The 21,855-nt window shown below is 39.4% G+C and overlaps 1 protein-coding gene across 1 annotated transcript in view; it reads right to left on the reverse strand.

Annotated features, from left to right (window-relative positions):
* LOC106904869 (prospero homeobox protein 1-like) overlaps window positions 1-21,277 on the reverse strand; it is a 50,570-nt gene extending 29,293 nt beyond the window's left edge. The window contains exons 1-6 of the mRNA XM_088015006.1: window positions 20,774-21,277; window positions 17,871-18,288; window positions 17,191-17,781; window positions 15,834-17,054; window positions 9,618-9,725; window positions 470-664 (exon numbers count right to left, since the gene is read on the reverse strand). Coding sequence (XP_087871132.1) covers window positions 470-664; window positions 9,618-9,725; window positions 15,834-17,054; window positions 17,191-17,781; window positions 17,871-18,221 — 2,466 coding nt within the window. The 5' untranslated portion in view covers window positions 18,222-18,288; window positions 20,774-21,277. The remainder of the gene's footprint in view (window positions 1-469; window positions 665-9,617; window positions 9,726-15,833; window positions 17,055-17,190; window positions 17,782-17,870; window positions 18,289-20,773) is intronic.
* Window positions 21,278-21,855: the final 578 nt, after the last annotated feature.

Raw genomic sequence — 21,855 nt, forward strand, 5'->3', positions numbered from 1 at the left:
GCTTTATGTTATTAAAGTTAAAGTTTAATCAGTTTATTGGAACTCAAACATTCTCCAAGAAGAGCGTTCAAAAATCCAGTCAGAATTATGCTGGATGTCATGGTAACGGGAATGATGATGGTGGGAGTTTGTCCTATAATTGTGTCCTTGGGGAAGAAACTTAGCTGCCTTGCCCTTGTATGGTGGACAGAAGGCCTGGTCATGCCAGTGCATGGCAGCAATCTGACAGACCATCAGTGTGTGAGTGTATGTGTGAATGGGTAAATGACTGAAACGCTTTAGAATCCTCTAGTCTAGATAAAGTGCTATACAAGTACAGGCCACTTACTATTTATCATGTGGTTGAGGTGCAACTTACTAAACTCCTGCTAACTAGAACTATCCATAGAGGAAAAGATTGTTAGCCTGGTTTTTTGGGTTGTCCATCAGCTCTCCTGACCAAACCAAAGCGCCTGACATCGAGTCTTACCTCAAAGTCGTTGGCCTTGTTGTAGTGCATGTTGAGAGCCCTGAAGAGTTCTGCGTCCCGGCTCACCGTCAGGTCTTCAGCCACGGTTATGCCCTCATTGATGGCCTGACGGGCAAACTTCTCCATCTGGATATAGTAGAACTCTCTAAAGTTGCTGAACCACTTGATCAGCTGGGAGGTGATGCACCGATTGAACTGGGAGATAAAAAAAAAAGAATGTTTACGGTTTAATCAAATACATCAAGAAAATTTGGGAAAGGTGGCCTTTCCCAAAAATACTCATCAAAATTAAAAATGTTCTCTGTAACTGCGGTCGAGGACCTCACTAGCCAGGCTTAAATACTTAAATACTATTAATAGGCTGGCTTATGCCTATGAACCAAATTTAAATAAAACTATCCAATGTTTTCTGCTGTATCATGTATCACATCATAACCCGATGTTTGCTTTTGTCCTCGTTTGCATGACAGCATGCCTTCATCTGAGCTGCTGAATGACTGCTTGCATTGATTATGGCAATCCATGAACTTGGGAATTTGCTTTTTGTCTGGCAACGTGGATTTTCCATGCAAATAATTTTCTTGTTTTGCAGTATGAAAAAACCCCCAACTCAAACATGTAACTAAATATTTTATTTATATATTTTTCTGAGCGTTGTTACATCTTTCTATGGGAAAGATGTAACAAGAGCCTATCACTGGCACCATAGCTCCACCACAGCAACTGCTCGGAGCCAACTATGACGATTGTAGTCATCCACCACCACGCCTAACAGTAAGCATGAAACATTAAGTTTAACATCTAACATACTCTATGAGGCCTGCAAAGTTTAAGATGGAGCTTTTTTTTTTTTTTTTTTTTTTTAATCTCTGAGTGTTTTCTGGTTCAGTGAATTTTCTCTCCTCTCCTGGGAGGACTAGCAATTGTCTCAAATGGCTTTCATGTGTCTTACTGAAAAGTAACAGAGTTTATTGTTTTGAAATGTTCATATAAGTCTTGTCAGATTCATGGGCCACAACATTTTCTTCTCTACCAACATTGCTGGGTTCAAATCCCAATCTGAAGTCTATCCATGTCCATGGATAGTCCATGTTCTCCCCTGAGATATGTGGCTTCTCTCTAGTACTTCCTCCCACAGTCCAAAAACATGACTGTTAGCTCCTGTCAGTTTGCCCTAACCCTAACACTGCATGGTCATTTGTCCTGTGACAGACTTTCAGGAGTTGTGTTTGGCCCTTTAGTTCAAGCGAAAGGAACTCTAAAGGCTGCAGCATACCAGTCATCTTGGTCTCTTCATGTTCCCACATGACTAATCACTGAGTGCAGAAATAAGGTCCATTATAAGATCCAAAGATGAGCAAAAGGTGTGTTCACACCAGGAAAGTCCTTTGGTCTGCTCATTTTGTCAGGACCAAAAAGCAGACTTTATTTTCCGCGTTTACTTTCACATTATGCTTTTTGGAAATGGACAAAGCCACATGTAAGACAATCATTGCTCCCATTGGAAAGAAATGACGGGAGGGACAGAGTGTAAAATGTTTAAATATCTAATTTATCACGTTTTATAAAGCTCATTCGAGGGTTATTCTAGTAAGAGAAGTTGGAGCTTCATTTTGGCTTCATTATGTTGCTTAGATGTTTTTAATTCTGTAGAAAAGCTGCCATAAAGACAGAGAGAAAACAACAAACTGCTGAACAGCAGTCTCCAGAAAGAAAAGACACGGAGGAATACAGACTAAACTGCAAGGACTGAAGACTTTAATGCTACAGACTTCCACTATCTCCACTACTCAGATAAAACAGGAACGTACTTTTTATAAGAAAAAAATTTTTAAGATTTTGTCAAGATTTGGTTCTATTTTTTTGTTGTTGTTTTAGATCATTTAAATTAGTTCACATCAACTGTTAATTACTGGGCAGGAGTTTGACAACATTTTAGCCTTAAGTGGAAGCAAAATCTGTAGAAAAACAAACAGTGAAAATACATGTGTGTGTGTGTGTGTGTGTGCGTGTGCGTGGGGGTGTGTGTGTGCGTGTGTGTGTGTGTAGGTGTGTGTGTGTGTGTGTGTAGGTGTGCGTGCATGCATGCGTGTGCCTGTGTGTGTGTGTGTTTGATGAAGGGGAAAAACTGCTTTGACACGGAGATTAAGCTCTGTATTGTTACAAGACATTGTCTCATAGGAACGAGGGATGGGGGATGGTGGGGGGATGGGACGAATAACAGACAGAGGGATGAATGGTAGGAAAAAAGGAATGCACAGAGGGCATGAGATGAGGGAAAGAGATATTTTGTCGCTGGTGGTCACATGGGGGTGACATAATGGAGCATAACTGCAGGCGGGGGTGTAGGGGGCAACAGGAGGGGAGAGTGTTTGTGAGGTTGGGTACATTTTCTGACCTACAAGTTGTTTAGAAACAACAACTAACTGGATGGATTTAAAAACCCTTAAAATATATCTATTTTATTTCTACAGCATCTTCTCATGCTGAATTAAAAAAAAAAAAGATTTTAATTAGCGTACATGGTAACACTTTATTTGAAGGGGGGTGAATAAGACTGACATGACACTGTCATAAACATGACATAACACATGTCATGAACATGAATAAGCTTTCATGAATATTTATGACTGTTGTCATAAAGCGTCATTCGGTAAATTATGACACTTTTAATGCAAAGTTGACATTATTCAAAATGTCTTTGTTATGACAACTTGACATTAACCAATAAATCATCGCTGTTTAAACTTTACCTTTAATAACATAAAGTTACCTAATTTTTAAAGTGCAATCAGTAATACTTTTATAACAAATTTATATCAGTAATGATTTCTTGGTTAATGTCAAGTTGTCATAACAAAAACATTTTGAATAATGTCAACAGTGTCATGTCTGTCTTATTCAACCCCCTTCAAATAAAGTGTTACCAAGTACATTTATTTTGTGAGTGGAATTAAATAAACAATAAATAAATAAATAAATAAAAGTCCAGTGCTGTTCACTCCAAATTAAGTCTTTCAAGTGAATGATCTGAGGAGGTTGGAGGAGATTAAGGAACTGTTAAAGTTTCCTCTTTCGGGATACTCTGGATGGGATATGCACTGAGAAGGTTTAAAAGTTCACTGTTAAAGTTCCAGCAACATCATAAAGTGGAGAGCACAAACTACACAAATTAAAATAAACGTTTTGTTGCTTTTTCTAGTTTATCTGCTCAATGATAAACTAAATATCTGCAACATTTTATGGATAGAAACAATATAGTCAGATTTTTGTAGACAAACCATCTATACATTATTGTAGATGACATAAAAAGTCTTTTGCACAATCCAGTTCAAAAACACTTTAATTCCGAGATGAAATCAAATGTTGCTAGAGTTACAACTCTAATTACATTCTCTATAAATAAAAGCATAAAAAGCTGAAAAAAGTTTGTTGTCCTGAGATACAAAACTAAAAGCTATTCAGAAGTCATATGTTTTGCAGCTTATCAATGCATCTCCTGCAATGAAACTCATGGTGCATGTTTCTGCTCAAACATGCACCATGAACTGACAAACCGCTCTCCCATTAACACACCCAGCCCCAATCAGCACAAAACAAAAAAAACAGACAAAAGAAAGAAAGATAATGGAAGTGGTGAGCAGGCAAATCGCTGAGTTTGAGGAATGCCATTTTATGTTTACGATGAAGTGGCAGTAAAGGGAGCGTGTCAGAGATGGTGTCAGGGAGGCCTGACTCCCCGTTTTCTTCTGTTGACAGTGGGTGTTGTCATTGCCCCGGGGCCACAACTGAAGGGCAGACACTCTCATCCTTTAAGAATATGCCCACTTCAACTAAAAACACCATAGGTCAGCAAGTTATTTTTGTTTGTTTGTTTTCTAACAGACAGGGAATTTGCTCAGTCAGCAAAAGTCTCAGAAAAACCAGTCCTATATGGAGGAACGGCTGTGGTATCCACCGTTTCCCTTCTGTGAGATTTGGCTGTGTGGGTAACAGGTAAACCCAGACATCTCTCACCCCAACAACAGGTTCTAAGTAATTCTGAGGGACTCCCAAGTATGATTCCAGACCTTATGGAATTGAATTCAGGTCCTGAGGGTCTCAAAGCAGGTGCCAAAAAGGATCCTGATTAAATGCTTCAACTGGTACACTGAACTCTGTCTCTAAAGGAGAGCCCAGACACCCAACAGACAAAACTAACCTCAGTCACTTGTATCTAACTCTTTCAGCTATTATCCATTTCTCATGATAGTCTAAATCCTTTGCTTGAGGCAAGACTGACTGAGAACTTTAGTCTTTGCAGAAACTCCACCATGGTATGGCTGAGGGGTTTGAGTGGCAATAAGCATTTGGACTGATCAGACAGTCCAAATGCCTGTGTGATCAGGCATTTGGACTGATCACACAGTCCAAATGCCTTTCCTTCAACAATGCATTGTTGAAGGAATGTATTAGAGGTGCGGACACCCTCCATGTTTCCAGTTCTCGTTAGTGTGTGTTTGCTTGAGCCCTCCAAACATACTCATAGCCATTGTGGCCAAAAAGCTAAAAGCTAAACTTTTTGGCCACCCTTATGATAAGGGTATGCGTTTTTTAAGAAAACTATTACAAGGAAGCATTATGGTGAGTATTGGCAACAGTTGAATCTGTTAGGACAAGCTGCTTCATGTTCTCCTGGCATTGCCAAATTGGCTGTGTAACTTATTGTGCAATTAATTGACAGGACAGCTAAACGGTGGCATGGGCTCTAATTGATTCCCGCTGAGGCGAATACATTGAGATGTCACTTCAGCCTCTTGAGGCAGGAGTGATAAATGCGTCACAGCTTCACGCTCGCCACATGCCTGTAACTTAGTGTGAGTGTAAACAGTCAGCTGTGTGTGACTTCGAAGGAGCTCCCTGAGCCAGAAAGCGTCTAATTAATCCTCCTCCAATCTTAACGAGGTCTTAATTACTCTCACTGACTCTGGCAAGGCGAGACACCAGTGGTGTCTCGCACTAACACTCTGACTGTCTGGTCAGAAGGCAAGAGGTCTAGGATTCCTTTTGTACGTGTGTATTTGCGTGTGCAGGTGTGTGTGTGTGTGTGTGTGTGTGTGTGTGTGTGTGTGTGTGTGTGTGTGTGTGTGTGTGTGTGTGCGCGTGGGTGTGTGTGAGTGTGTGTGTGCGTGTGTGTGTGCGTACGCTTGCTTATCTGCGCCCAAAACAGTTGTCAGATCAACCCACTTCCCACACTCAGCGAGGAGGTCATTGTACATAAGAGGCTCATCTTTAAGAACCAGTTTTCCATAGACGAAGTCCATTCAAGTCCAATTAGCGGAGCCATTCAGGCCCTAATTCCCTTACAGTGAACCCTTCTAACACATGCTACTTATTGTTCCCTGGGAAGGAGGGGGTGCCGGTTGGAGTCGGAGTGAGGGTGAGAAAGGGAACGGGAAAGGGACACTGCCCCGGATTTCAGAGTTCTGATAATGAATGCAGTGGGACAATTAAATGGGACACAGACTGCTATCTCCTGTCTTCAATAAAGCCTCAAAAAGAAAAGCCTCACTTGTCACAAATAGGATTATCCACCATTTACTTTTTTCCCCCCATCAAGCAGAGTAATAGTTGGAAAGTGTCTCATAAATAAAATGGATTAACTGGGATTATGACTCAATTAAAACTTAAGTTTAGTATATACATTAAAATCAATGTTTATACTGTACATGCAAATGCATGAGACACAAACTGAAAAGAGACTTTATTTCCCGAAAAATGACAATGTGTGTGTTCAATTCTTAATTATCATCACATCTACAGAACAGGACCAGGTCCAGATTGCAACAAACATCAGTATCAACTGTCCCTCCACTCACGACTGGCACAGGTCAAAGGTCAAGAAAGGGGCAGCTAACAGCTCTATAGATCCCACACATACTAAAATACACTAAATACACAAAGTATTTAGACTTTTGCCTGCAGGTGGCTCTATATATTCGCTGAAGTCAATTGCCACAGACAGTTTCTTGGTGGTCCGTCTCGCTGCTATGAAACAAAAGAAGCAGATGTCCACAACCTGCATTTTATTTATTATTTTCTTTATGTATACAGAAAAAATAGCTGTACATACATTTATTTTTTCCTTCTTTTTCAAATTTAGGAACATTTTTAAGCCTATTTTTGGCTTTAGTTATTAAAAAATGTAAATTGTTCCTTACATATCAATTTAGAAATGTTGTAGATGTCTGAACCTCAACCAAAGTGTGTTGCTCTAATATAACAAAATATGAAATGTGTTTGCAGTCAGTGTCAAAAAACAAACCTTAGCGATGAAAAAAAAAATTACATTTCAAAAGCGGTTTTGACTTGCATAGAAACTTAACAGTGGCCATCTGCTGAGCAAAGTGGCCAGCAGAAACATTTCCCTAACGTAAGTTTCCAGAGATTCGTCAAATTACTGACTCTCAATCTGGAGATAAAGTCACAGGCTGGATGAATTATTAACCTCATTTCAATCTGCAACACAAAACCTGAGCTTATGCGATGCATAAACTTCATAGTTCTAAGGAAGTCATTTGATAAGGCAGAACTAAAAACAAAACAACTTAATTTGGAAATTTAAGAATATAGTCAAATAATTTGATTAAAGAATGATATAAGTGTTGGTATGAGTGTTATTAGTTGTCTTCAATGTTTTGATTAGATTTATTTAAAAATAAAATAATATATCCCTGTTATGTTTCAGCCTGCTGCATTTCAAAACCATTTTGTTGTCATTTATACATTTATAAATTCGGGTGGTATAATTGGTATAAACTCAAATGTACTAAAAAAGAGGGGAGGTAGTCTGAGTGACATATCCTGAAAAAATTCAGGTGAATTTATGAGAACAATATCTAATATTATGGATTCATATCTCTGTAAAAGGTTTTGACTTATATAGACTTTTTAGTGTTTTAGTGCATTTTTTATTTATTTGTTGTAGTTTAATCATCAAACATGGCTTTAATTTCAAGTGTGAAGGAAAACTATTTTCACAAATGTTATAACTGTATAAATTTTGATTGTTTTAATTGAACTCTTACAAGAGCGGACCAGCTATGCTGCCTGTATTTTTGGATGTTTTTCACTTATTTAGTTGCAATTTGGTAATTTCCCCCTTTCAGCAGCTTTTTAATCACTTAATGGACTCCTGGTTGATGGCCAGTCAGGTACTCGCTCTCCTGCGGTAGGTCAGCTTAGCAACCTTGAGTTTGCTTGGCAACCTGGTGTCCCATGGCAGCCAATGAGGATGTGGCACTCCCACAAGGAAGTGGTCACCATAGACATGAACCAAAGAGCATATGGTGTGTGTGTGTGTGTGTGTGTGTGTGATTGTGTATGCATGCGTGTGAAAGAGAGAGAGAGTGGTTGCTCATTTGAATAGAGCGTCCTGAATCTGTCGAGGAGCCGTATGCTCCTTTGCAAAACCCGTTGCAGCCTGTAAACACCAAACAATCAGAGCTTTTGTTTAATAGCTCCAGTTCTGTTGTCTTCCCTTTCATTTTACCCCCCCCCCTCACATCTCTCCTCCCCAACTATCCCTCTCTCATTTTCTCCAAACATGCAATCATTTGCACACACTTTGGTCGTTATTTTTCTTCTTTCCCTCTTATGACAAACTTCCTGGGGGTCTGTTATCTTTTCTCAGCCTAATCTCTGGAGTCTGTTTCCTGCTCGGCCACAGCTCCTCCAGGTTCATATTTAATTGTGCTGACGAGAGCAAACGCACAAACATAGCTGTGTGTGTTTTGAGTGACAATGGCAAAAAGGTTCAGGTCACGGTGTGTGTGAGTCAGGGGAAGCTATTGTACAGTATGTGTGGGAGTGTGTGAGAGGGAAAGTGGGTGTTGTCCCCCCCCCTCCCACCCTGCTGACTAACCCCAGGCCGATTAAGGCCAGAAACTCTAATTATGTGACAAAAATGTGCCAGATTGGAACACCCATCTGCGCTCTAAGTTTTCACACACATGCACACATGCACACAGACACGCACACGCACACACACATACACACGCACGCGCACACACACACACATACACACACACACACACACACACACACACACACAGACAGAGACATGCACTCAGATGCAGAGTGAAGAAATTATCAGCTGAATATGATGGAAGTTTACCAAAAAAGTTAGCTATAATTATAATAAACAACATTCAGTATCCTCCAAACTGAACTACAACTTTTGCACAGTTTTACAACCACAAACTTCAAAGTTGAATTTCATGAGCTAAACTGTTAGCTCATCCCTTCTGTTTCATTTAGTGTCTGTATAATTGAAAGGTTTGGTGTAACATGTGGGTGGCATTATAATGGTGTGGGTGTGCTTTATTACAGGAGAATCATCATCCCATGTTAAAGTTTAAAGGAAATTGGATGAAGCTAAAAACAGAGCTAGTGCTTCACTAAAAGTACAACTACAGCTTTAAAAGAATGTTTTAGATCAAAGTATAGTTAATTTGAACTTGATTAATTTTTTTAGCAAATTCTTGAAGGATCTGTAATTAATTCATTGTAACATTTTTAATTGAAAAACCCTTTATTGTTGCAAAGTGGGTCAAAGAGAAGCAGCTTTGTTGTGAGCGGATGCCGCTTGTGCATCAGATTTAATGTTGTACCAGAAATAAGCAAATACAAAGGTTCCACCTGGAACATAAGATACAATTAATTGCATTTACATTTGTGGCATGTTAAAATCTATGTAGTTAATTACTGAAATTTAAATAATTTTGAACAAATTAATTATTTATTCCCTAATATTCACATATAATTTAGAATTTCTTGGCTAGACATTTTCAAAGACACGCTCCATCTTAGCTGAAAGAGACTCAACTAGATGTGGAAACAGAGATGACATTTTTCAGCTGGAAATGCAGCAGGAAGTGGACTAAGTTGCCATTAAGATGTGATGAAGTTTATGGTCGTAAAGACAAAATGAGAAACATCTGAAAAGTCTGAATATTTCTACCAAAGCGTTTTTAATTAAATGTTCTTTAATGTTATTCTAAATGAAGACACTATAAAAGGTCAAACAAGACATTTAAAAAAATTACACCAAAGAACAAGAGTGACTTTTTCAAAAGGGAAGAAGGATAAAAATAGAAACTGGTCTTACCTTGACGTCAGAGAAGAACATTTTGAGCATGTTGGAGGAAGGGTAGCGAGTGTAGAAGAACATCAGCTTGGCTTTCTTCAAATGGTTTGGAGACAAGCCCTCCTGAATCTGAATCATGATATGTTAAGGTGCCAAAATCTTTTAAAATAAAAACACATAAGGGAGGTTCTTCTCTCATTATTTCCTGCATTGGTAATGATAATATTTATTTATGTCTGTTGAAGTTGAGCAGAAACATAAATTTTCTCCTCACCTCAATAAGGAAAACTGAGTTTAGTAATAGTTTTCTCAAACTATTAGCTCCTGCCTTCAGTTTAAGTAATTTCTTTCATGGTTGTTGAACATACTTAATAATTCAGGCTATAAATGCCCAAAAGGTATTTGTATTGTCATATTTTAATCACTTACAGTCTCTTTTTGGTCACATTTTGTGTTTTCTTTTTTTTACGTCAATATGTCAAGAAAAGTAACTGCTTGTTTCTTCTGCTGTCAAAAAGAGAAAAATGACAAATTTCAACTTCCATCAAGAAATAAATTGAAGTGAAAATAAAAGTTCTTTTTTGGAATAGCCTATCATTATTAAATCACTATTTACTAAAGTTCAATGCAACGCATAATTACTGATGAAGCAGCTTTTTTTAAACAACAAAAAAAGCTAGATAATACAGAATTTGAAAAACTTTACAGCTACATGACAAATGCCTGTAATTTGTTTTTTTCTATTATTTTCTATGCATTTTATGTCAAAATCATTACAAGAAAGTAGAAAATTTACTGAAAATTATTTTAAAAAGCACACTGCTTGCTAGTTGTTGTTTTTTTAGCAAGCAGTTGATAGCTAACAAAAAAATTTCAGAATCGATTTCATTTCAAATTTTACATTTTGTTTAGGTTGAAATGATCACACACATTTCAATGCATTTTTAGTGTTTCTAGTTTTCTGGATGGACATATTCAAAACAATCTATCAAACTACAATCATTTTGCATATATTCTTTATTTATTGTACTTTTGATGACTTATGTAGACTAAAGTCAAAATGCTCAAATGTCACTTATGATAGGCTTGAATATTTTTCTAATTATTACACCAATCTGATCACACCAATCTTATCTTAGTTGTAATCTCTTTTTGCTTAACTTACAGTAGATGTAACAATTCGAGAACCTCAATTTTTAAAATTCTTTAAGGCAAATTTTAGAGCAGTGTTCTACCTGGATGACTGTTCAACAAGCTTTGATATATGATCAGTACTATTAGCAGCAAGGGAGCGAGACAGTGAGGGACAGAAAAAAGCAAAGCAAGCAAGAAAGAAAAAACATTACAAATTACACAGCTCAGTGCTGTTACTGCAAAATGGGGTTGGTGTTTCACAACTGTACATCCTCATTCCCCATACAGGAAACATCCACTACATGCATCAAGCTAGTTTGTGGCTAGCAGGTGACATTTTTATTCCACTTGAAAAAAAACTAACTTTTATTTGCAATTGCTACTACAGAATCTATGTGGAATGTACAAGAAAATACATTTTAACTAACTTAATGATCAAGAAAAACAATTACATAAAAACATGGTGGTGTGTAGCTGGTACAAATTGTCACTTGGCAGACAGTTTTCTAAAAACCGTAACAGTGAGGATAAAGTGCTTTCCACCCAAAACATTAAAAATAGCCAAAGTAAAGAGATTTGTCAGTTTTGGATGAACGTGTGTCTCCAAACAGAAAACTTGCACTGATGATTTTTGAATGCAGACACCAAAATATACACTTCCACGTACTGAAGATATTGTTTTTTTTACTTTATATACCACTTAGGGCTAAATGGATATAAACAAAGTGGGCCTGGTCTTGCGATGAATATAGTAAGTTCCACCCAGAGCAAACACAAGCACCTGCTGGCTTCTGATCAAATCCCACAGATCCCTTCATCCCACAGACTTGGCGACAAAAATAATAATTGTGAGGGCCTTGGATTCAGGGGTGGTGAGCGCTTGTGTGTTCAGTGTTTGTGTGTGTGTGTGTGTGTGTGTGTGTGTGTGTGTGTGTGTGTGTGTGTGTGGTAGCGTGCGTGCGTGTATGCGTGTGTGGTGGCAACAGCTGTGCCCCACCATCCTGCCATTTCCCCACCACATTAAAAGGCCTATAATCTATCAGAGAAGATGAGGCAATCAATGGAGCCCCCTGCAAGGTCAATTAGCACACAGAAACACACACACATGCACGCACACGCACGCACACGCACATGCACGCGCACAAACACACACACACACACACACACACACACAAAAAACCTCACGGGACATACACACACACACAAAAAACCTCACGGGACATGTGTACAGCTGGAAAAGAGGAAAGAGTGGCATCAACTATTTGGTGGAAAAAACAACAGGAAAAGGAAAAATCTGATGACAGAATAATATATGAAAACATAATCATTTGGTGCTTTTTATCTTTAAGAGATTTGCCGTTCCCGAAAAAAAAAAATCCCAGCCAATGTTCCAAACCATAAATAAGAAACATCTGGAAAGTGCCGTGATGCAGCAATCATGTTAAACCAGAAGTGAGTCTCAACGTGATCCATCCATCATTCATTTAGCATTGGATTCATCAGGCATGGGGCACAGGACAAAAAAACACCAATCTCATTGTTAACATTCATACCAACCTGTCACCATGTGCTTATTCGGTACATTTTGTCCAGGATTTTGATGTCTGTGTTCTTTTTCTTTTGGGACACAAACAAACAAAATGAGACTCAGAGTAAACAACTGTGAGATAATATAATGAATAAAGAGTAAATGAGACATTGTTTTTTTGTGTGTGTGTGTGTAACAGTAGCTAAAGGGAGTTTGTGAATAAACAACACACATGTTCTTTTTCCTTCCATTCCTCTTTCTCCCAATTTGCTCCTGTCTTCCTATTGGTTTGTGTTTAGCCTAATGCATATCTGTCAAAGAGCCTGTGAGTGTTGTGCAGAGCTCACTATACCAGCAGTAACTTGACCTTGTTACCAGGTGTGTATGTGTATGCGCTTGTGTGTGTGTGTGTGTCCATGTGTGTAAATGGAAGAGCTGGATTGAGAGGCAAAGAGGGAGGGTGGAGGGATAAATTCATAAATGAATGGAGGACATCTGCTCATCTCAGTACAAAGGATTAAAGATACACAGACCTGAGTGTGTTCACTGCAAAAGACAGCCTTTCAGGTGAAGGATGATCATTGCAAAATGCAGCAAAGAAACCGCAAAGACCAGTAACAACTTATATATTATATTATATTATATTATATTATATTATATTATATTATATTATATTATATTATATACACATATTATATGTGTACACATATACACATATGTGTAATATTATATGGCTGTATACATTATATGGCTGATAATTTATACAATTTTAAATTTTGCAGTTTTGGATGTTTCATGTGTGACTTTCAAAGAGATACAAAGAGATGATTTAAATAAATTTTCATTGTGTTCACCTTAATACAAATTTAATGGACACATACACTGCTTTCATAGCTGTTGCTTTGGAAACAAGATTTATCTCAAAAACTACACCATTTTTTTCTAATCTAAAGGAGCCATAGGTTTTATGCAGTTTCATTTCAGTTCGACTCAGGAACAGCCATACATTCACAAAACGGCATTCTTTTGTTGAATAGTCCTCACTGTATTGGTGTTATAAATAGATAATTTGCCTTTGTTGTTGATGCAAATGAGATGGATATAACAGCATTACTTTGATTAATGCAGGTTTCAACAACACTTAGTTAAAAATATTTTAAAAATCAGCTTTTTTGCACAATATTTACTCTGAATTATAATTAATAACCAATTAACAACCAAGAAAAAGAATGGCGTAATTTATATATATATATATATATATATATATATATATATATATATATATATATATATATATGTGTGTGTGTGTGTGTGTGTGTGTGTGTGTGTGTGTGTGTGTGTGTGTGTGTGTGTGTGTGTGTGCGTGTGTGTGTGTGTGTGTCAACATATTGTGTGGGTATGAATTTGTCTACTTACATTTTTTTTTTTTACAAATTTGTCTAACAAGACAAGAAAAGGAAATCTCATAATGTGCTGAAACATTTGTGATAAGCTCCATGTTAATGATTAAAAACAATGTCCTCAAATTTCCACTCTAGCTATTGAATTTTTAGCTAGGACTAGCATACCAGCTAGTGGTTGATTCAAAAGAGTTGTAGCTTACTTTTCATTTGACATGTCTACCACTAGTTGTTTACCATTTGGTTTTATTTAGTGGTCTTGAATTTGAGAAAATGTAAAAAAAAATAACGTGGGGAAAAAACGGCACCATTAGCAGGGTACCGCTAATGGTGCCTCAGAGTCTCGCTTTGGTGGGCTACATCATTCCTGTATGTAGGGCATACAGAAATGATGATATCATTTCAGGTTTTCCATTTGTGTCTCTAGCTTTTTTCAAATTGGAAAAACATTCAATATCTATTTAATATTTCAATCAACATCAAGCTATGTCTACTTGAAGTTATAGGCACAAAACATAAAGTAATTGCAAATTTAGTTAATTTAAAAATCAGAGCTCCTAATTACTACCGAATTATTATAAATACATCTTTTAAAATCTGTTCTATTCTTTATGTTGAAACTAAATTTGTTGTTTGATAAAGGACAAGATGAGCAATTTTATCAGAAAAATAATCTTTTTAAAGCCCAGTCAGTGTGTTTGAAGTAATAATCCATTTCAAAGATTTGTTTTTCTATAACAATGAATAGGGGGGCATCCTGGTATGAAACGGCTCAAGAGGATCAAGAGCCGTGTCAAATATTTCTTGTTTTTCAATGAAAGCAACATCTAAATCAGCTTTGAAGGCGACACTGTGATCGAATCCCCATCACAGCTGCAAGGAGTACCCATTTGCCTAGTTCAAAGTCTTATTTTTCTTTTTACTTTGTTGTTCAAATGTGCACGTCTGTGCACATGCGCCTGTTTGCTCTCTTGTGTGAGTCAAAGTGAGATGGCCGGGAGAAGCCCTCTCCATATGAAAGGTTAGGAATGAAAAGATAAACAGCTACCTGCAAACACCTGTCGACATGCACGCGCCATGAAAGGCGAGGTGTGTGTTCCTACATGCATGCGTGTGCACGGTAAACACACACAGCTGCCAGGCAACTAAGAACGAAGGGCCAACAAATGAAAGTGAGTGGGTGGGTTCCAAAACGGTAGCAGGGAGGAGATGGAGCTAAAAACGATAAAAAGGAAACTGTGCAGCTTTTAGATATTACACTTCTCCTTATTGTTGCCCACAACATTGATATGCACAAATTTAGAAAGCTGCCGTCAATAAAGCCAAATATTTGCCTGCTCCTCCGTCATGCTCTTTGAAATATGATTAGCTTTGAGCACGTGAACAAAGTCTTACCTCACACACATGCACTCAGACAAAGTGAAATATGATTTGCTTTGAGCATTTATGTACAAAGTCTTTGTGATGAAAGAGAACCTAACTGCACCCAAGTGTCTCAGACAGTGCACACAGTATGTGCGTGTATACGTGTGTGTGTGTGTGTGTGTGTGTGTGTGTGTGTGTGTGTCCGCATGTTCAAGAGGGAGCTCACTCTGCACCTTTAAACAACACAACCTGCTGCACAGACTTAAAAGAGCTTGAGAGAGCAGTGAGCAACCTGTTTAATCTCCCCCTTCTTGCAAGACCCGGTGCGCCCTTTTCATCCTTCCCACTCACTGAGGAAACAAGAGGCTCAGAGCAGGAACCAATTAATGCAGATTAATTGATATTAAAGACTTTTTGTCACTTTGCCTCCTGCTGCCGCTCTATTATGAAAAATCTGACTCTTGTGGACAAGAGAGCTAAAATAATAATATCTAGAATTATAGCAACAATTTTGTGGATCATCTTCCAAATTAGTATCTGCCATGTCTTTAATGTCATGTTTCAAAAGCTCAAATGAAATGTTTTATTCACTGAAATTTAGTTTAAAATTTTCTCCCAATTGTGACTATGGCATTTAACCGGAAAACTCACAAGTTTTAACATACCTAAGAGAAGTTGGACCAATCTTCTCAATAGTTTCAAAGATTGTTAAACAGAATTTTTCTAGATTAATCCAAATCATAGTCCTCATCTAAAATATCAGTTTTTATACATTACCTTCAATATTCAGGTAACACATGGTAAGGATACAGTGCTGCCTGAGTAGGGAGATATGTCAGCCATGTCCTGCAGATCTCCACACTCTGACTTGATGAGGGACAGTGACAAGCCCTCTGGACCATGGTGGCTTGGAGAGCTCTGCCTGTGGTGATGGTGACCCATGTGGGCCCCACCAAGAGATGCCATTTTGGTTCTGAGGCTGACAGTTTCCCGGGTTATGTCCATAGAGTCGGGGGATACCCGACTGTGGTCTTTTGGTCCTGAGGGGTAGCCACCTCCAGCCCCATGTGACCCTAGGGGATTCCCAAAAGGGTAACCCATGAAGGGAAGAGGAAAGGGGTGGCGAAATGATGGAGGGCTAAAGCCAAGGGAAGCTGTGAGTGGAGATGGGTGGAGGGAGGGATGATGAGGAGGTGGAGGTGGAGGAAGAGAAGGATTGGGGGTCTCTACTGCACTCCCATTCTTGCGCACTACCAGCGGCAGAGCCTCTGTTTGATCGTTGGGTGTTGGCACACCACTAAGCCTGCTACTCAGACCACCGAATGAATCTAGAGGGCTAGGGACAATTACATCCCCAAAGCAATGCAGCCTCTGGTTGGAGGAATGATAGTTAGGGGTGGGACTGCCTTCACCATTCAAGTTGAGTGCCAAATTACCACCACCAAAGCGAGACTCTGGGGTAAGCGGGGGCAGTGGCCCGAAAGGAGGTGGACAGGATGAGGATGAGTTGGAGGAAGAAGGTGCAGCTGGCGTACTGCTGTGGCAGCCATGATGGTGACCGGCGTTCTGCTTGGGTGAGGAGAAGCCTTTGACGACAGTGTCAACAACCTGTGACACGGCACAGTTCAGCTCCTGCTTTAGAGTCTCGGCCAGCTGCCGGCCACTTCCTCCCCCACCTCCTGCTACCACTCTCCTCTTCATCACCCTTTCTCCATTTCTTTCCTCCTCTTCTCTGCTGTCAGCATCTTCCTCCATTTCTCCATCTATCAAGGCTTGCTCTCGGAGGAGGGCTCGGGCTCTGTCCAGGAAAAGTCCCGGGTCCAACTCGGAAAGATCATCATGGTTATGCCGCCCTCTGTCTCCGTGCCTCTCCTCCAGGCCATCAGAGCGGATACTGTCCTCTGAAAGGTTGCCATCCTCCTCTCTATCTCCTCCTCGGTTGACCTCTCCATTCACTATGTTTTCTTCCTCTTCCTCTGTCTCAGAGTCATAGATTTGGTAGAACTTCTCTTGAAGTTGGCGCAGCTGTTTCTGAAAAAGAAAAAAAAAACAAAAAACACATAGGTTGATCTTTCTATTATCTCAAATTCTGCTACAAGAATAAGAATTATACTAGAGAACAATTTGGTAAACAATTGTGGAGATCTATACTAAAAGATCTAGTTACCTGCATGTCTTCAAGTTGTAGTTTGAGCTGCCTTCTCTCTTCCTGTCTCTGCTCCTGTCTGGAACAAACTAGCTGGGTGAAGCTGTGTTGCTGCTGTGGGAGACGTTGTTTCCTCTTATTCTCTCTGTAAACCTCGCCGATGCCAACCACACCGCCTCGCGAACCAGGAGAGCGGAGGAGGGAAGGACAATCGCCGCGGCGGCTGCTGTTATGACTGACGTCCTCTCCTCTGTGGTCGTTACTGTTGCTGCTGCCGTTTTCATTCTCACGATTGCCCTCCTGGTTGTGGTCACTGCCATTGGGACGGACCAATGGGGAGTGACTCATTCCGCGGATGATGTTTTCCACGCGGGCCCTCTTGGCACGGAGATGCTCGTCCGACAGTCGGTCCAAGTCAAAGGAGGATAAAGATTGAGAAGAGGTGTGAGAAATGTGATTTGAGGGCGGCAACGGTCGTCCAAAGTTAGAAGACGATGGAGGAGGTAGAGGAGGACCAGGGGAAAGACAGTCGGATGGACTGTCCCTCGAAGAGTTACTACAGGCGTCTTCGGCCTGAATCTCCGAACCTCCACTGGACAGAGCTCCACTACCCTGCAATAAAGAACAGCAGCTTCATTCAGACTTTAAAGTTAAGGACTTTTTTTTAAAAATCTCACTAGGATCTGCAGATCAACTCGTACCTGAAAGCCTGAGTCACTCCCTCCATTCTTCCCCAGGTTGTTTTTCAATAAATGGGAGATGATTGTAGCCCCAGGAAAAGGCATCATGACGTCTTCATAAGAGTTGGCCCTTTTAAGCAGCTTTCTGAGGACATTTGACTTCTCTCCGTCACTGTTGGCGGCCCCGTGGCCATGACTCACCAGGGAGAGATCTCCGTCCTGATCAGGGCCGTGCGACTGGTTCATGGCTTCGAGAAGGGTCTCCCGGGCACGGGGAAATATTGCGCTACCCACAGTCCTTTTCACCCCGATGTCGACACGTCTGCGTTTGGTTTGTCTGGTTAAGAGGGTGGTGCTGTCATGATCAGGCATCACGCAGGGCAACTAAACAGGCATGTCCAGGGGGCCTCACAGTCAAATGGACAGTGAGAGGATTAGCCTGGTCATTAAGAAACATAATCAAGACAAATTGGAATGTGTAGTTAGTGTCAAGGAGACAAAAGGGCAGAAAAAACTCAGAAGAACAAAAGTGAGTCACTTTTATCAGTGAAGAAAGAACTTGTTGCTCTTATTAAAAATAACCCAAGAGAACCACCGATAGAAACTCTTTAAAATATCTCAAACACCTGTTTGGAGAAACAAAAATAATTTCCCAATCCTGCTGCCTCCTATTGAGGGGTAACCTTGATTTCTGCATTTTGGAAGAAGCCGGGAGGAGTCAACAGGTTCCTACTGTCAGAGGCATTCCTCCCCACTCTGAAGACGAAATGAAATGTTTTCATCCGAATTGTGTTCTGATTTACTTTTAAATCGCCTTTCTTTGAGATTAATTGGTTTTGTATTCTGTTTGTCAAAGAGGAGTCGGGATTGTGAATGTTGTCAACTGACGAAAGGTTTCTTTTTTCCTACAGGAGAATATATCCAAATATTGATCAGCTTGGCTCTATACAGATAAACCAAATTTAAGGCTTTGTTCCAGTCATGAAAATAAAAACAGAAGTTTTTCTTACTGTTGCTCTGCATTCTTTCACTTGCATTTCTAAATGCAAGAGAAAGAATCACATTATAGTCCAACAGGTCTATTTTTCAGCTAAGTAAAACTTGTATTCTGATAGAATTTACCCTGGAGGTAAAGAAGCGAATCCAGCTTTCTGTTTGTTTCCCAATAGATGGACATTGGACCTGTTTTTAAGTAAACAAGAAAGGTCAAAGTGACGTTTGCCCGCAAAATTTCACAATGCAGCCCATTAATCCTTTTCCACTATGAAATTAGAAAAAATAATTAGCCTACAGAGAATTTTACTTTGAATTTCTGTAAGCGACAACATGAAGAGGGAGGAAAGGAAAAAGAAGACGATCCAAACAACAAAACAAAAAGTAACATTTACGACAATCAGCTTTCATGTAAATGAGCCGAGATTTTAAATTTATATTATTCCATATAAATTTAACTGATTTGAGATTGAAATTTCATGTTTAGATTTGAAGTAAAAGTGGGATAAAAGACTGGAACTGTTTGAATATGTTCATAACTTGAGTCATGCTATTTATTTTTCATTGCCTTTTTGGGCAGTTATGGCTACCGTATATTGTTCGTCTCTGACACATACTGACCTGTATGGCAGAAACTTCCACCACCAGTGCATCTAAAAGCCTAAGTAATAAATTTTTAACTTATTCAGTTCTCCAATTGCAGCATTTATAAGCTGCAATTATCTTTTTTTTCTATATTTGAAACTCTCACTGATTCATCTATCAATGTTCAGCTTCATCAAATGACAAAGTGTTTCTTTCCCCCTGTTTTTTTTTGTTTTTTTTTCTCAAAACGGAGAAAAATTTGAAACTGTTGTGGAAGCAGGTTATTACCATCTCACATACCCACACAAGCAACGCTGTCCGTGTCACAGTTTGCATCTGTTTTGCAAAGCATTTCACGGTCAGTCATTGTTGGAAAATGACTCAGAAAATAAAGCATGCACTTCTGCAGAACTGGGAAGCTTCAAAGATTTTCTATAAAATATTATTTTTGAATAAAACAAATGCATTCATACACATATTGCATTATTTGAACTGAGATTTATCTAAAAGTGACACTTTGCACTTGATTGAAAAACAGCAGGTATCTCCTTCAAACTTGAAACATTTACACATTTTCTCCTCCATACAGATGAAAGTTGGAAGCTTTAAAGGTGAGACTGACTGAAAAGGAGATGTGAGAAGGGTGCGCAAGTGAGGTTTTGGTGTCAAAACCGAAACTTAAGTTTTACTCTGAATGTAAATAGCAGGAAAAACATCTCTGCAAATGAGAAGTGAAACTGGAAGAATGCTGGTAATGACTATTTTAACATGTAAGGAGGGAATAAACAATATGCAGGAGTAGAATTAAGTTTAATCTGAAGGTTTTATTAACACTTTGATTTACATTTAAATCTGACAATAGAATAAAATGAAATCTGCAACTCTACATTTTTTATTTTTTTTTAACCTAAAATTAAATGAGAGTCTGAAATCTAAAGTTCAAGTTAATGTGCGCTCCGAAACCGGAGTTTTACGCACAGGAGACCTGGAGACCCGGGGACGTTTGTCATGTTCCAAACAACAATAAGTTCACCATAATGACACACTGCGCACATTTTCGTCTAGAACGACATTTCTTTGCATTTTGTCTTAATCTAGAAACCAGCTGAGAGGGAAACTGGATACACCTTCCGCTCTGTTGGTGATCCAAACTAAAAGACTAAACAGATGGAAAAGGTAAAATATGTACATAAGAAAACAGCGGATCAGTGCTAGCCTGTGAACTTTGATCTGTTTTTTGTGCTCACGTTTGGAGATAACTTGAAAACGGAGCAAACTAAAATATTTGAGGAGTAAAGTTGAGCTGCGGTGGATAAAGCAGACCGGTCGAATGCTTTTCTACTTACTTCTCTCCTCTGCGCCTCCCCGAATCCCTCCGTCGAGCAAAGGAGCGAACAGAAGAGACAGATCCACACTCGCCCTTCAGATCAATGCCGTAATTTACTACGGCCAAGTTGAGACGTACGCGTGTGCGCGCAGAGCGTGCGTGTGTGCGCTGGACGAAGAGGGAGAGAGTGAGTGAGTGAGTGAGAGAGAGAGAGAGAGAGAGAGAGAGAGAGAGAGAGAGAGAGAGAGAGTAAAAGGAGACGCTCGGAGATGGAGAGAGCGTGTGTTCCTGCGCGCCGCTCTCCTACCGGGATGGAAGTGTTTAGTTATCGAGCGCACCCCTGCGCCGGCTCCGCGTCTCCGCGCCTCTTTATCCCGTCTGAGCGGACTGGAAGACTCTCCGCGTAAAGGAACAAGAAGGAAGGGGAAAAAAGAGAAGGATACGCGAAGACGCTGCGTCACCGGTCCCTGAGTGAGGTAACGGCTCCGTCTGACCAATAAGGACGAGGAACCGGCGGGGTGGGGGGGAAGAGGGGGATATTATTTATAAGAAGGCGCGCAGTCAGAGTGGAGAGGATGAGGGGTAAACTGGGACTTCCTCATTTCATTCACTTATTAGCTGTTTAAACTGATGTTAAGTTATGGAGATAAATCAGTTTTAATGACAAACTATTTTACAACACCAGAAATAATAATAGTAGTAATAAAAATAAACCTGCTCTTTCAGCTTTTTTCATTCTACATTTTTAAAATATCAACTTTCACTTTCTATTTTTTTATTTATTTATTGAACTATTTTTTATTATTGTGATGTTTTATTTTACGAACTCAAGAGTTCAAATGAACGGAGATAAAAGAGAAAAACCTTTTCTTCATAAGGGAATAACTTTGGGGAAAAATACAAAAGTTAAATTATGAAAAATATTTTTTTTAATCATCGCCAGTAATTTCCTGAATTTTTCCTAAAAAAATAAGTTATTTTCAAAATTCCATACAGACCTAAAATAAAAATAAACCGTTTGGAATAAGCGCGTTCGGTCCTCCGCGTGCCATCACTGTCAGAGCTCGCGGATAAGTCGGCGAGGCTGTTGGACATGAAAAG

Source organism: Poecilia mexicana, unplaced genomic scaffold (genome assembly GCF_051168715.1).
Source record: "Poecilia mexicana isolate PSO_F unplaced genomic scaffold, ASM5116871v1 scaffold_2, whole genome shotgun sequence".
In the NCBI taxonomy this organism is placed as follows: Eukaryota; Metazoa; Chordata; class Actinopteri; order Cyprinodontiformes; family Poeciliidae; genus Poecilia; species Poecilia mexicana.